The sequence below is a fragment of the Bombina bombina genome, chromosome 6 (assembly GCF_027579735.1).
Source record: "Bombina bombina isolate aBomBom1 chromosome 6, aBomBom1.pri, whole genome shotgun sequence".
In the NCBI taxonomy this organism is placed as follows: Eukaryota; Metazoa; Chordata; class Amphibia; order Anura; family Bombinatoridae; genus Bombina; species Bombina bombina.
Window position 1 is genome coordinate 725,866,165 of NC_069504.1, and position 16,141 is coordinate 725,882,305.

Here is a 16,141-nt window from a genome sequence, read left to right on the forward strand (position 1 = left end):
GGAGTTCCTTAGCAATGAGGTAGTAGGTGTCTCGCATTCTTCAGTGGGCGGAGTCTCACAATTGTCAGATTTCTGCCATCCACATCCCAGGTGCGGACAACTGGGAGTTGGATTATCTGAGCAGGCAGATGTTTCACCCAGGGGAGTGGGCTCTTCATCCAGAAGTATTCTCAATGATAACCCTCAGGTGGGGAGTTCCGGAATTGGATCTGATGGAGTCTCGTCTCAATGCCAAGTTTCCAAAAATACGGCTCAAGATCAATGGATCCTCAAGCATCTCTGGTGGATGCTCTAGCGGTTCCATGGGACTTCGGTCTGATTTACCTGTTTGCTCCCCGTTGGTTCCCCGCATTCTGTCTTTTCTCCAGGAAGGTCTGGAGGTTTTTTAGTCAGTAATCTGAAGGGTCAGATTTCTGCCCTTTCGATTATTTTGCATAAACGTTTGGCCAATTTACCAGATGTTCAATCATTTGTTTAGGCCCTGGTCGGAATCAGGCCTGTGTTTAAGTCTGTTGCTCCTCCATGGAGCCTTAATCTTGTTCTTAGGGTTCTGCAGCAGGCTCCGTTTTGGCCTGTGCACTCTGTTGATATTAAGTTACGTCTTGGAAAGTTTTGTTTCTTCTAACCATTTCTTCGGCTTGTATAGTCTCAGAACGTTTAGCTCTACACTACCTTATCTTATTTTCCAGGTGGATAAGGCAGTCCAGTCCTTTGTACCAAATTGAGATTTCTTCCTAAGGTGATTTCGGACCGTAATATTAATCAGGACATTGTTGTTCCTTCATTCTGTTTTAATCTTTCTTGTCAAAAGGAACGTCTGTTACAAAACGTGGTTGTAGTTCAGGCTCTAAAATTCTATCTCCAGGCTACTAAAGATTTTCGACAGTCTTCTGCCTTTTTTGTAGTATTTGCTGGCAAACGTAGGGAGTCAGAAAGCCACGTCAACTTTTCTATGTTTTTTTAAGTGAAGTGTGATTCGGTTGGCTTAGGAGACTGCTGGTCAACAACCTCCTGAGAGGATTACGGCTCATTCAATTAGGGCTGTTTCTTCTTCCTGAGCATTTAAAAACAAGGCTTCTGTGGAGCGAATTTTAAAGGCGGTCCTCATTACATACGTTTTCCAAATTCTATGTTTTTGCCTCAGCTGAGGCTTCCTTTGGAGAAAGGTTCTTCAAGCGTTGGAGCCCTCAGTATAGGTCCGCCTGTCTTGTTTCTCCCTCCCTTTCCATTCTGTGTCCTCTAGCTTGGGTATAGGTTCACACTAGTAATTAGAATGGTTTCGTGGACTCTCCATGCCATTGGAAAGAAAACAAAATGTATTTTTACCCGATAAATTATTTTATTTTCTTTCCTGGTATGGAGAGTCCACGACCCGCCCTTGTCTAAATTTCAAGGTGGCTTATTATTCTTAAAAAAAAATTCCTAAACTTCAGGCACCTCTATTTCCTTTGTGTCTTCTTCTCTTTCCTTATTCCCTCGGCTAATTGACTGGGGGTTTATGGGTAGTGGGAGGGATACTTAAAGCTTTGCTGGGGTGTTCTTTGCCTCCTCCTGGTGGCCAGGAGTTGAATTCCCACTAGTAATTAATGGTTTTATGGACTCTCCATGCCAGGAAAGAAAATAATTTATCAGGTAAACATAAATTTTGTTTTTGCAGTATTTAATTGCTGCTATATAAAATGGATATATAAACAATTGACATCCCTTTAAAGATAACTATTTAAAGAGTTACACCTGTAAGTGCTTGTTACCTGGGTTAAAAACAGGCTTCTCTTTGCTCACAACTTCAGCAAATTTAGATTTTTTCCTTCTTTTTGCATTTTGCTCGGCCTCCTTGCGCATTTTCTTTCTTTCCTTGCGAGATTGTCTTGGAAGAGCAGTAGGGTCATATTCATCATCCATCTGAAGAAGAGGGTGGGAGACTGAGGCTAGACACATTACACATTAGTCCAAAGAAAAAAAAATAGTCCTGGAAGATATTCATATAATTTAACATATAATTTTGCATACAAAATTTCAAAAAATCCCAGCCACTGAGTCTTAGAGTCAAAAAGTTTTATTCTTCAACAAAAGATATGATCAAAATTGATCTTTCACAAAAAGCAATCATGAGTATCAAGGAAACATCAGGTGTAAGTTCACTCAAATCCACACATACCCCATCCACCAAACACATTCGTATCTAACCCTCAGCAAAATAAAGAAAACCATCAAAGCAAAAACAATCATCAGAAAAATAAATGCAATGTCACTCCCAGGGCGTCCCCAGAGAGTGAATATTACGACACCACCCACTCAGGACCTCAAAGGATCAAGAACCATTGCGAGTGTCCACTCAATCTTCAACTCTGTAGTATTATATTAACCAAGAGTGTCTCGTATTAATTGTGGCAACTCCCAAAACAAGAATGTCTCATTCGTTATAAAGCCTCCAGCTGTAACAATATGTATCTGTTTGAAACCATCAGCAATTTGTCTACTTGCCACTGTATAAAGGTGGTCACAGGAGACATGATATATTATGGTATTTGTAATCCATCATAGTGAATGCTGGTAACGGCTATAGTGACAAATCTTGTAATTGTTGAAATCTTTTGGTTCAGATGTCCCTTTAACCGGACGTGCTACTGGCCATACATTATGTTGCGGGGAGCTGTGAACGTACTAACGGCCCAAACACACACCCTCTTCACACTTCACTCACGGTATTGTGCACTGTCCCTTTATAGCAGAGAATATATCACACTCCACATTTTCCTTTTCACCAAAACTGCGAGTATCTCATACCCTCGTGGCAGTTTGTGACCATTAATGTGTTGTGAATGTGTTGTAAACAAAGCAAATGCTTGAACAGTGGTGTTACCTCCTTCAGCGTATATGTGCATATGTCGATAGTGCCGTGAGACTCTCTGTCTTCAGTGTGGTTACTATGGGCCCCCCGTATGGGTATCTAGTCTCACCTCGCAATTTCTGTGGCTTAGATAGCACGATATCCAGGTAGCTGTGGTGGCGTCTCCTCGTTCCGACGCGCGTTTCGGGACTCCGCCCCTTTCTCAAGGAATTTACAGGTAATGGGGTGGAGGTGTGACTTAAATAGAATCAATAGTAATCTCATTGGCTACTCGCATACACACCCCCACTCTAACGTCACATTCTACACTCGTGTTTGTGAAAACATTGCTGAGATAGAAAACGAATGAATCTAAGACTCACGAATAGCTGGTGATCGCTGCCGAGCAGGTACTAAATAGGCTCCACATAACTCCCCAGTGAGAATATGTCAATATATGACACCTTCGAGATCCAACCGCTGTACTTTCTCTGTTCAGGGAATTATAAATGTATATATATAGGCATCCGCGGCAAATTTCAATTATAGCTCTGTATCTGCCATCAATCAACGTACCTTAAACGAAACATTCCCTCTCATCAATATTCCGCGCACAGCGTGTTTAATCAGTCTAAGTTAATATTTCATATTGAGTGTAATTTGTTCAATACCGGGGGTCCCGCTACGGGATATCCTATTTGTGTAAAAAATTAGGGAGACTATATGCAGTCGGTTAAGGCAACGCATGTCTCAGAGGCCCTCTTTCTGACCCTGTTCTATGCTGATTCTCACAAATATGATATTTCTAACAAATGAATCATATAAAAGAAACTACTAGAGTTAGTGTATATCCGGACCATGTACATTATTGCATCTCTCTGTCCAAAGAATCAATTAATCGGCTCAGACAAAGCATATCCCAAGGGTCTCAAAGAGCCCTTTCCTACCCTATTCTATGTTGTTTCTCGCAGTTCTAATTTCTATAACAAATGAGTCCTACAGAAGGAACTGCCCTTATGTCATCGATTCTGCTTCAACGTATTTATCGGATAGATGGTTAATTCTATCCAAAGGAAACTAGATCCCATACATCCTACGTAGATATCGCAGGACTACCGTTATTGGATCTAAGTGTCCACAAGTTATAATTTGTTTGAACCTTTATCATGGCTCTATACCATGTGTATTGTTGGATTTTCATGTCCAAAGCATCGCAATTCTTCATACCCTTTCCTACCTCTCTTCAGTTTTTCATCTTTTAGAGAGGACATATTCAGAGAAGGAGATTCGCCAATTAAGAACTATTGAAAAGCTCAGATAAAATTTCCCCAGGAAATGTCTCTATTAAGACCTCTAGGGACCATGGTATCCAATTTTTTAATCCATAATGCCTCCTTGCGGAATAGTATTTTCTGTCTGTCACCTCCCCTCCGTAAGGGGGAGACCCCATCAATCACTTGAAACCTTAATTGGCTCTTGTTGTGTGCCAATCGGGTGAAATGATGGGCCACAGGTGCATCCTCGTCATCCTTGCCTATGGCTGCTTTATGCTGGCGTATCCTATCACGGACAGTCTGTGTGGTCTCTCCTACATATGCTAGGCCACATGGGCACTTAATAACATATATAACATATTTAGAATTGCAGGAGAACCTGCCATTGATCGGAATCCTTTTACCTGATAAGGGGTGGGTAATATGATCCCCTTGTAACATAGAATGGCAGAGGGCACAGTTCATGCAAGAAAAGGAGCCTTTCTTATTAATTGTAGTTGGTTTTCTCATGGAACCCCAATCAGCCCGTATTAATTCATCTTTCAGGTTTTTATTTCTCCGAAAAGAGAATAGTGGAGTCTCTTTAAAGATCTTGCCCACCTGTGTATCCTCCCTTAACAGGTGCCAATGTTGTAAGATTATCCTTTTGAAGACCTTGCTATGTGAACCAAAATGACTCACAAAGGGCACTGAAAATTTTTTAACTTCACGAGTAGTCTTACTCAATAAACTAGCCCTGTCAATGTTCAGTACTTTATTCATGTTATCTTCCAGAATATGCACTGGATATCCTCTGTCTAAAAATTTTTTAGACATTTCATCCAGTCTCTGTAGGCAAATTCCTGGATCATCCACAATCCTTTTAGTCCGCAGTAATTGGCCTAATGGGAGGTTCTTAATCAGAGAAGGGGGATGGAAACTTTCATACCGTAAGGTATTATTCCGATCCGTTTCTTTAGAGAATAGATCACTTCTGAGTTTCTGATCTGTGATCGATATCATAGTGTCTAAAAAGCTCACTTTGGACTTACTTGCTTCCATAGTAAACTTAAGAGATTCATGTGCCGAATTAAGTTTTGATACAAATTGTATCAAGCCATCATCACTACCAGTCCAAACAAAGAAGACGTCATCTATGTAACGGTACCAGCCTAAGACAGATTTTTTATAGTCTTCATCTTTATAGACCACATCTTCCTCAAACTTCCCTACAAATAAGTTCGCATATGTAGGTGCTACGTTTGAGCCCATGGCTGTTCCTTGTTTTTGGACATAGAATGTATCTTCAAATAGAAAATATTTTTCATATAAAATGATCTTTAAGAGATCTTTGATAAGTCTCCTTTCATTCGGTGAATACAAATTGTCCTTTTCTAAGAAATAGAATACTCCCTCTATTCCTAATTCATGAGGAATCGAGGTATAGAGACTGGCTATGTCCATTGTGACCAGTTGGCTATTCATAGGAACCACCAATGGAGATATCTTGCACAGAAAGTCAGTCGTGTCCTGTAAATACGAACTTAAATAACCTAATAAAGGTCTGATGAGTTGATCTACGAATACTGCTAATGGTTGGAACATTGAATCCGTACCCGCGACAATAGGTCGACCGGGAGGATCAATAAGTCTTTTATGTATTTTGGGTAATACATAAAATACCGGTATAATCGGATGTTCTTTGATCAGGAATTTCGCCTGTTTCTTAGTAATGATATCAGAGGCTAAAGCTTCCTCAATTATCTTGCTAATTTTGTTCTTTACCCTCGGTGAAGGGTCAGCCGTCAATTTAGCATAATTCTCTGTATCCTGTAATTGGCGGAGGACCTCCTCCTTATATTTATTCTTATGCATGATAACCAGGGCACCGCCCTTGTCAGCTGGCTTCAGGATCAAGTCCTCATTTTTCTGAATGGATATCAGTGCTAATTTCTCTTGTTTGGAGATGTTAGACTTCATTTTTGTACGGAAATTTCTTTTAAATTTTTCAAAGTCTTTTTTAATTAGGGTAATATATGCTTCAACTGAAGCATTCGTGTGGGGAGGATTAAAAGTACTCTTGGGTCTAATATTTTGTACATGGAATTGAAAGGGACTGGTAGGCTCAGTGATGTTAACGTCTCCTTTGTTCGCAAAGAAACTCTTTAATCTCAAGTTCCTAAAAAAAACGATAAAGATCACATTCTAATTCAAAAAAGTCTGGGGTTGTAGTAGGGACAAAGGATAATCCCTTTTGTAATACCCCTTTGATTGCCTCACTTATCGGAGGGAGCAGAGAGTTTAGTAGTTAACATATCAGGGATTGAGATAAGTGAGGCAATCAAAGGGGTATTACAAAAGGGATTATCCTTTGTCCCTACTACAACCCCAGACTTTTTTGAATTAGAATGTGATCTTCATCGTTTTTTTAGGAACTTGAGATTAAAGAGTTTCTTTGCGAACAAAGGAGACGTTAACATCACTGAGCCTACCAGTCCCTTTCAATTCCATGTACAAAATATTAGACCCAAGAGTACTTTTAATCCTCCCCACACGAATGCTTCAGTTGAAGCATATATTACCCTAATTAAAAAAGACTTTGAAAAATTTAAAAGAAATTTCCGTACAAAAATGAAGTCTAACATCTCCAAACAAGAGAAATTAGCACTGATATCCATTCAGAAAAATGAGGACTTGATCCTGAAGCCAGCTGACAAGGGCGGTGCCCTGGTTATCATGCATAAGAATAAATATAAGGAGGAGGTCCTCCGCCAATTACAGGATACAGAGAATTATGCTAAATTGACGGCTGACCCTTCACCGAGGGTAAAGAACAAAATTAGCAAGATAATTGAGGAAGCTTTAGCCTCTGATATCATTACTAAGAAACAGGCGAAATTCCTGATCAAAGAACATCCGATTATACCGGTATTTTATGTATTACCCAAAATACATAAAAGACTTATTGATTCTCCCGGTCGACCTATTGTCGCGGGTACGGATTCAATGTTCCAACCATTAGCAGTATTCGTAGATCAACTCATCAGACCTTTATTAGGTTATTTAAGTTCGTATTTACAGGACACGACTGACTTTCTGTGCAAGATATCTCCATTGGTGGTTCCTATGAATAGCCAACTGGTCACAATGGACATAGCCAGTCTCTATACCTCGATTCCTCATGAATTAGGAATAGAGGGAGTATTCTATTTCTTAGAAAAAGGACAATTTGTATTCACCGAATGAAAGGAGACTTATCAAAGATCTCTTAAAGATCATTTTATATGAAAAAAAATTTCTATTTGAAGATACATTCTATGTCCAAAAACAAGGAACAGCCATGGGCTCAAACGTAGCACCTACATATGCGAACTTATTTGTAGGGAAGTTTGAGGAAGATGTGGTCTATAAAGATGAAGACTATAAAAAATCTGTCTTAGGCTGGTACCGTTACATAGATGACGTCTTCTTTGTTTGGACTGGTAGTGATGATGGCTTGATACAATTTGTATCAAAACTTAATTCGGCACATGAATCTCTTAAGTTTACTATGGAAGCAAGTAAGTCCAAAGTGAGCTTTTTAGACACTATGATATCGATCACAGATCAGAAACTCAGAAGTGATCTATTCTCTAAAGAAACGGATCGGAATAATACCTTACGGTATGAAAGTTTCCATCCCCCTTCTCTGATTAAGAACCTCCCATTAGGCCAATTACTGCGGACTAAAAGGATTGTGGATGATCCAGGAATTTGCCTACAGAGACTGGATGAAATGTCTAAAAAATTTTTAGACAGAGGATATCCAGTGCATATTCTGGAAGATAACATGAATAAAGTACTGAACATTGACAGGGCTAGTTTATTGAGTAAGACTACTCGTGAAGTTAAAAAATTTTCAGTGCCCTTTGTGAGTCATTTTGGTTCACATAGCAAGGTCTTCAAAAGGATAATCTTACAACATTGGCACCTGTTAAGGGAGGATACACAGGTGGGCAAGATCTTTAAAGAGACTCCACTATTCTCTTTTCAGAGAAATAAAAACCTGAAAGATGAATTAATACGGGCTGATTGGGGTTCCATGAGAAAACCAACTACAATTAATAAGAAAGGCTCCTTTTCTTGCATGAACTGTGCCCTCTGCCATTCTATGTTACAAGGGGATCATATTACCCACCCCTTATCAGGTAAAAGGATTCCGATCAATGGCAGGTTCTCCTGCAATTCTAAATATGTTATATATGTTATTAAGTGCCCATGTGGCCTAGCATATGTAGGAGAGACCACACAGACTGTCCGTGATAGGATACGCCAGCATAAAGCAGCCATAGGCAAGGATGACGAGGATGCACCTGTGGCCCATCATTTCACCCGATTGGCACACAACAAGAGCCAATTAAGGTTTCAAGTGATTGATGGGGTCTCCCCCTTACGGAGGGGAGGTGACAGACAGAAAATACTATTCCGCAAGGAGGCATTATGGATTAAAAAATTGGATACCATGGTCCCTAGAGGTCTTAATAGAGACATTTCCTGGGGAAATTTTATCTGAGCTTTTCAATAGTTCTTAATTGGCGAATCTCCTTCTCTGAATATGTCCTCTCTAAAAGATGAAAAACTGAAGAGAGGTAGGAAAGGGTATGAAGAATTGCGATGCTTTGGACATGAAAATCCAACAATACACATGGTATAGAGCCATGATAAAGGTTCAAACAAATTATAACTTGTGGACACTTAGATCCAATAACGGTAGTCCTGCGATATCTACGTAGGATGTATGGGATCTAGTTTCCTTTGGATAGAATTAACCATCTATCCGATAAATACGTTGAAGCAGAATCGATGACATAAGGGCAGTTCCTTCTGTAGGACTCATTTGTTATAGAAATTAGAACTGCGAGAAACAACATAGAATAGGGTAGGAAAGGGCTCTTTGAGACCCTTGGGATATGCTTTGTCTGAGCCGATTAATTGATTCTTTGGACAGAGAGATGCAATAATGTACATGGTCCGGATATACACTAACTCTAGTAGTTTCTTTTATATGATTCATTTGTTAGAAATATCATATTTGTGAGAATCAGCATAGAACAGGGTCAGAAAGAGGGCCTCTGAGACATGCGTTGCCTTAACCGACTGCATATAGTCTCCCTAATTTTTTACACAAATAGGATATCCCGTAGCGGGACCCCCGGTATTGAACAAATTACACTCAATATGAAATATTAACTTAGACTGATTAAACACGCTGTGCGCGGAATATTGATGAGAGGGAATGTTTCGTTTAAGGTACGTTGATTGATGGCAGATACAGAGCTATAATTGAAATTTGCCGCGGATGCCTATATATATACATTTATAATTCCCTGAACAGAGAAAGTACAGCGGTTGGATCTCGAAGGTGTCATATATTGACATATTCTCACTGGGGAGTTATGTGGAGCCTATTTAGTACCTGCTCGGCAGCGATCACCAGCTATTCGTGAGTCTTAGATTCATTCGTTTTCTATCTCAGCAATGTTTTCACAAACACGAGTGTAGAATGTGACGTTAGAGTGGGGGTGTGTATGCGAGTAGCCAATGAGATTACTATTGATTCTATTTAAGTCACACCTCCACCCCATTACCTGTAAATTCCTTGAGAAAGGGGCGGAGTCCCGAAACGCGCGTCGGAACGAGGAGACGCCACCACAGCTACCTGGATATCGTGCTATCTAAGCCACAGAAATTGCGAGGTGAGACTAGATACCCATACGGGGGGCCCATAGTAACCACACTGAAGACAGAGAGTCTCACGGCACTATCGACATATGCACATATACGCTGAAGGAGGTAACACCACTGTTCAAGCATTTGCTTTGTTTACAACACATTCACAACACATTAATGGTCACAAACTGCCACGAGGGTATGAGATACTCGCAGTTTTGGTGAAAAGGAAAATGTGGAGTGTGATATATTCTCTGCTATAAAGGGACAGTGCACAATACCGTGAGTGAAGTGTGAAGAGGGTGTGTGTTTGGGCCGTTAGTACGTTCACAGCTCCCCGCAACATAATGTATGGCCAGTAGCACGTCCGGTTAAAGGGACATCTGAACCAAAAGATTTCAACAATTACAAGATTTGTCACTATAGCCGTTACCAGCATTCACTATGATGGATTACAAATACCATAATATATCATGTCTCCTGTGACCACCTTTATACAGTGGCAAGTAGACAAATTGCTGATGGTTTCAAACAGATACATATTGTTACAGCTGGAGGCTTTATAACGAATGAGACATTCTTGTTTTGGGAGTTGCCACAATTAATATGAGACACTCTTGGTTAATATAATACTACAGAGTTGAAGATTGAGTGGACACTCGCAATGGTTCTTGATCCTTTGAGGTCCTGAGTGGGTGGTGTCGTAATATTCACTCTCTGGGGACGCCCTGGGAGTGACATTGCATTTATTTTTCTGATGATTGTTTTTGCTTTGATGGTTTTCTTTATTTTGCTGAGGGTTAGATACGAATGTGTTTGGTGGATGGGGTATGTGTGGATTTGAGTGAACTTACACCTGATGTTTCCTTGATACTCATGATTGCTTTTTGTGAAAGATCAATTTTGATCATATCTTTTGTTGAAGAATAAAACTTTTTGACTCTAAGACTCAGTGGCTGGGATTTTTTGAAATTTTGTACTATTATTCAGTCTTTGACCGGACTTTATCCCGTGCCTGAGCACACTAACTAGAAAGGGTGGTGCGGTCACACTTTATGGTATATATAGAATTTTGCATATTAAAAGGGACAGTGTATTGTGTAATTGGTTCGCTTGACTTGTTATACCAGCTGCAGAGAATAAAATGTATGAGAAATTATTCCTTTAGATTAATGTTTGTATATCAAATAGCTGTTTCTGCTAATTGTAGCCACACTCTAAGGAAATGGGCTGAGCTTACAAGGAAAGCAGACCATATTAGATTACCCTTCTTTTATTTACACAAAATACTTCTGATCTTATCTCAAATATACACAGTGAGACCTATATTTAGAGAGAACAATGGATAAAGAACATTTTTTAATCTCTGTTCCATCTCCCTCTGAGAGCATGACTCTATATCTAAACATAAATTGTTCATATACCTTTTCTAAACCCAGCTATTTCATATGACAAAATAAAGATAACTGAGCTACCTGTAAACAATTTAATACACTCCAGCAGCTAAAATGGATCATTGGGAACGCATTAAAGAAAAAGAAAAAAATCAAAGTACAATGCCCCTTTAAGTTGTTTTATTTTACTCCTACAAATTGAAACTTATATAACGTGGTGCCCTTTTTTGCAGTTACAAATATATCCTGCTTAAAGCTGTTTGTTTTGTGCACAAGGAAACAAACCATTGCACACATACAGCTATTTATAGAAGGAGAAGTGCTCATCATGGAACACACAATGGCTCTGTAGCTTGTCCTTTTAGCTTCTTTTTAGCCCAATTGTGTCTAATACCACTTAAAAAGGACAGTAAAGCCCCACACTCTGCAGATAGGCAGGCAGTGCCATGCTCCCTTACCCAGCCACCACAATTAAACCGGGTACACATTTTTTTAAATGACATGCCCATTGCCAAGTCAGTTGTAGGCACAAGCAATAATTTACTACCTAGGTATATACCACTTGCAAGCAAACATTATATTGATATCTGCAACATCATATACATTTTTCAAGCATGTACATACATTTAAAAACAAAATTTATGCTTACCAGATAAATTTCTTTCTTTCTTGACACGGTGGATCATCATCAATTACTGTTGGGGAATATCACTCCTGGCCAGCAGGAGGCGGCAAAGAGCACCACAGCAAAGCTGTTAAATATCACTTTCCTTCCCACAACCCCCAGTCATTCGACCGAAGGAAAAGGAGAGAAATAACAAAAGGTGCAGAGGTACCTGAAGGTCATATAAAATAACTATCTTAAAACAGGGAGGGCCGTGGACTCACCATGTCAAGAAAGAAAGAAATTTTATCAGGTAAGCATAAATTTTGTTTTCTTTATAATGACATGGTGAGTCCACGGATCATCATCAATTACTGTTGGGAATCAATACCCAAGCTAGAGGACACAGATCATAAGGGAGGGACAAGACAGGTTACCTAAACAGAAGGCACCACTGCTTGAAGAACCTTTCTCCCAAAAGAAACCTCAGCCGAGGAAAAAGTATCACATTTGTAAAATTAAGAAAAAGAATGTAGAGAAGACCAAGTTGCAGCCTTGCAAATCTGTTCTACAGAAGATTCATTTTTGAAAACCCTGGAAGAAGAAACAGCCTGCGTGGAATGAGCTGTTATTCTCTCAGGAGGTTGCTGTCCAGCAGTCTCATAAGCCAAACGAATAATACTCTCCAGTCAAAGAGAAAGAAACAAAGCAGTAGCTTACTGATCCTTGCGGTTCCCAGAGAAACAAACAAAACAGAAGACTGGCGAAATTCCTTAGTCGCCTGCAAGTAGAATTTCAGCGCACGCACAACATCTAGGTTGTGCTACAAACTCTCCTTAGGAGAAGGATTTATTAGGAAGGAAACCTAGCTTAGTACGAAGAACCACCTTATCAGAATTAAAGATAAGGGGAATTATACTGCAACGCAGAGTTCCAAAACTCTCCGAACAGAAGAATAGCAACAAGAACCAAAACTTTCCAAGATAACCTTTTAACATATATGGAATGTATAGGCCAAAACGAAGCCTGATAAAAAACTCTAAGAACAAGATAAAAGGTCCCAGGGGGAAACCACTGATCTAAACACAGGCCTGAAACTGACCAGAGCCTGACAGAAGGAATGCACAACAGGCACGTCTGCAAAACACTTATGTAGCAAAAAGACAATGCAGGTCCCTTGGAGAATTGACTGATAAAAACCTTTCTCCAGACCTTCCTGAAGAAAGAAAAACCAATAAGGAAAGGTATGCCATATCTTATGGTAGTTATTTCTTGAAGCAGGCTTGCATTGCAAGCCTGAATCAAGGCCTCAATGACCATCTGCTTAGACAAAACCAAGTGTTTAATCTCCAAGTAGTCAGCTTCAGAAAAATGGATGAAAGAAGGGACCCTGAATCAGAAAATATTTCCTCAGAGGCCATCTCCAATGTGGAAGAAATGACCTCTGCACTAGGACTGCACACTAGATCCTGAGAGGCCACGCAGGAGCTAATAGAATAATCGCTGCTCTCTCCTGAGATACGAATAATGACTCGTGGAAGAAGAGGAAAAGGATGAAACAAGAAGCCAGCCTGAAATCCCAAGGAACCGCCAGAGCATCTACCAATACTGCCTGTGGATCCCTTGACCTAGAACCCAGATAACGTGGAAATCTGCTTAAACATTGTCAAGAACAACTCTGCACCCCCCATTTGAGGCTTAAGTTGGAAAACACCTACTGAAGGAATTCCCACTCCCCCAGAGAAAAGGCTATCTTCTCAGGCAATTCGTTTCCCAGTAGTCCAACCTGGGAATTGGACTACAGATCGACAACATTGGAGGAAATATAAAATATTGAACCTGCAACACAGAACTATAAAGTTTAAATTGTACTGCAAAGCTTCTTGTCTGAACAAGATTTCAGCCACTAGCACAGCAAGTCTAATAGGACAAGACATTGTTCTAAATGAAAAATTAAACCTCCAGCTTCACATCCTGGAATCCGAAAAAGGGCACCATAAGGATCGAAGTTCTCAGAGCCGTGGTAGAAAAATACCCTTCTACTTAAGGCACCGTGCATTCAATGGGGACAGCTACAGGAACATCCCTTGAGGGATGGGAGACCGGGAGAGAGGTATCCCTAGCTTCTCCTAATCCTGGGAAAAAATTCAAGGCATGTCTAAAAACACTTCCTCTTAGGAAGGAACATCACGAACCTTCAAAGTTGACAACGACAAGGTATCAATGTCGTCCAAGTAGCCAAAACCTCCTTTAACAGTACACAAGGCATGCAAGCATACATCTGAAGGAACCACTTCAATGTCAGATGAAGGGATTATACTGTCTAATTCTGAGATTTCACCCTCAGAAACTACCGGCGAGCCCTCATCACCAAACTTAGGTAAGAGAGAAACCTAATCAGTACAACATGGAGCAGCAACCGTACTATCTGAAAAAGAAAATGTCCTCTTGCCCTTTTTTCCTAAAATTAAAGAAAAACAGATAAGGCCGCAGATACCGCAAAGGGTACCCGAGATGCAATTTCGGTAGGTACATAACTCCTCTAGGAGATTAGAGGAACCGCAGAGCACTGAGTGTGACGTTTGAGGAGAAAGCTGTTATATTGTCAGAACAAAATCATCCTAAAAAGATATGGTTTTCAGTGGGCAACAACTTATCTCACCATGAGAAAATTAAAGCTTAAGCAAGCAGAACAGAGATGTGTAGAAAAGCAATTTGCACTTCCAAACATAAAATAATAAAAAATATTTTAATAAACATTTCAACATTAAATGTGAAAATATGTAAATATGCAAATATGTACAGGCACTTAAAGAAATACAAAGCTAGTGCTCCTAAAATAAAAAAGGCATAACCTGATGGCACTTCTCAATCATGAGAAAAATTCTAGCACTAAACTAGGAAAACACATTAAGCTAATTCTGCCCTAAAAAGAGTTAAACTGAAAACAAAGGAGACACGTATGCTGACCGTATAGCATATCAGCCATCCTAACAGTACCACTGTGAAACGGAGGAGAAATAATACGTGAAGAAAAAAACTTGCAGAATCGCAATATTAAAGGACCAGTCAACACTGTAGATTTGCATAATCAACAAATGCATGATAATAAGACAATGCAATAGCACTTAGTCTGAACTTCAAATGAGTAGTAGATTTTTGTTAAATAAATTGCAAAGTTATGTCTATTTCCACTCCCCCTGTATCATGTGACAGTCATCAGCCAATCACAAATGCATATACGTATATGCTTTGAATTCTTGCACATGCTCAGTAAGAGTTGGTGACTCAAAAAGTATAAATATAAAAAGACTGTGCACAATTTTTTAATGGAAGTAAATTGGAAAGTTGTTTAAAATTGCATGCTGTATCTGAATCATTAAGTTTAATTCTGACTTTAATGTCCCTTTAAACTTAACTGCAGCTGTACTAGTCACTCCGCACCAAGCCGGGAACTACAGCGTAGAAAAAACGGGTCACGTAACCCGCCAACAGACAAAAATTATTGCACCCAAAACGGACGCCATTAAACAGGGAGCAGAATTAATCTTCCCGCCACTAGCCAACCGCCATAGCGATCATAACAAAACAAAAAAACGGAAAAACAGCATCATAGAGCCGTTCACAGAAAATACAAAAAATCTCTTAACAATGTATAGATTAAACACAAAGTTAAGAAATAACATCTTCTCTAGGAGAATCTGGCAATAAGATTCTTGCTGCCGAGACCGCAATACAAACTGCATATTCAGAATAAAGGGATCTCCATACAAACAGTGCTTAGACTGTGGAGACTGGGCTGCCGAGTACAACACCCCCTTGTGAGAAAAGTGCAGCCCAACTAAAGTATGATCTATCATACCGAGTATAACGCCAGTAGCTTGCTTAGCTTAGCCCATAACACATTCATAATTAGGTATATACTTAGCCACATCAAGTATTAACCCCCGTCTCTAAGTCACACAAACATGCTCCGCTCCCTGCCTGTCAGTATCCTACCAAAGGATATAATTGTCCCATAACATGCTGCAGCTCACCCTAAAAGTGCACATTCTCCCAAGCCTGGAAAATAAAAGGCACTCACCTGCCGTCTGGCCGTCCGGCAGGAGGACAGCACACGAGGTATGGAAGGAAGCCGCTCCTTACATGGACCTGTGAAAAGAAAAGACAAAGTAACCTACTTTGGTTTTCATATACCAGGGCAGCAACATGTTAAGAAAATGCAGTGAGGTACACCTCACAAGTTCTCAACTGCTCTAAAGCCACCACTGCCCTACTGAAGAGACTAACATGGAATACGGCTAGACCAAATCTCTGAAACAAGGGAGAGAGCCGAGTAAACCTACTCTGT

General features: G+C 40.0%; 1 protein-coding gene across 1 annotated transcript in view; it reads right to left on the reverse strand.

Annotated features, from left to right (window-relative positions):
* Positions 1–16,141, reverse strand: part of KRI1 (KRI1 homolog) — a 93,699-nt gene that overhangs the window by 45,089 nt on the left and 32,469 nt on the right. Inside the window, exon 15 of the mRNA XM_053717926.1 lies at positions 1,752–1,902. Coding sequence (XP_053573901.1) covers positions 1,752–1,902 — 151 coding nt within the window. The remainder of the gene's footprint in view (positions 1–1,751; positions 1,903–16,141) is intronic.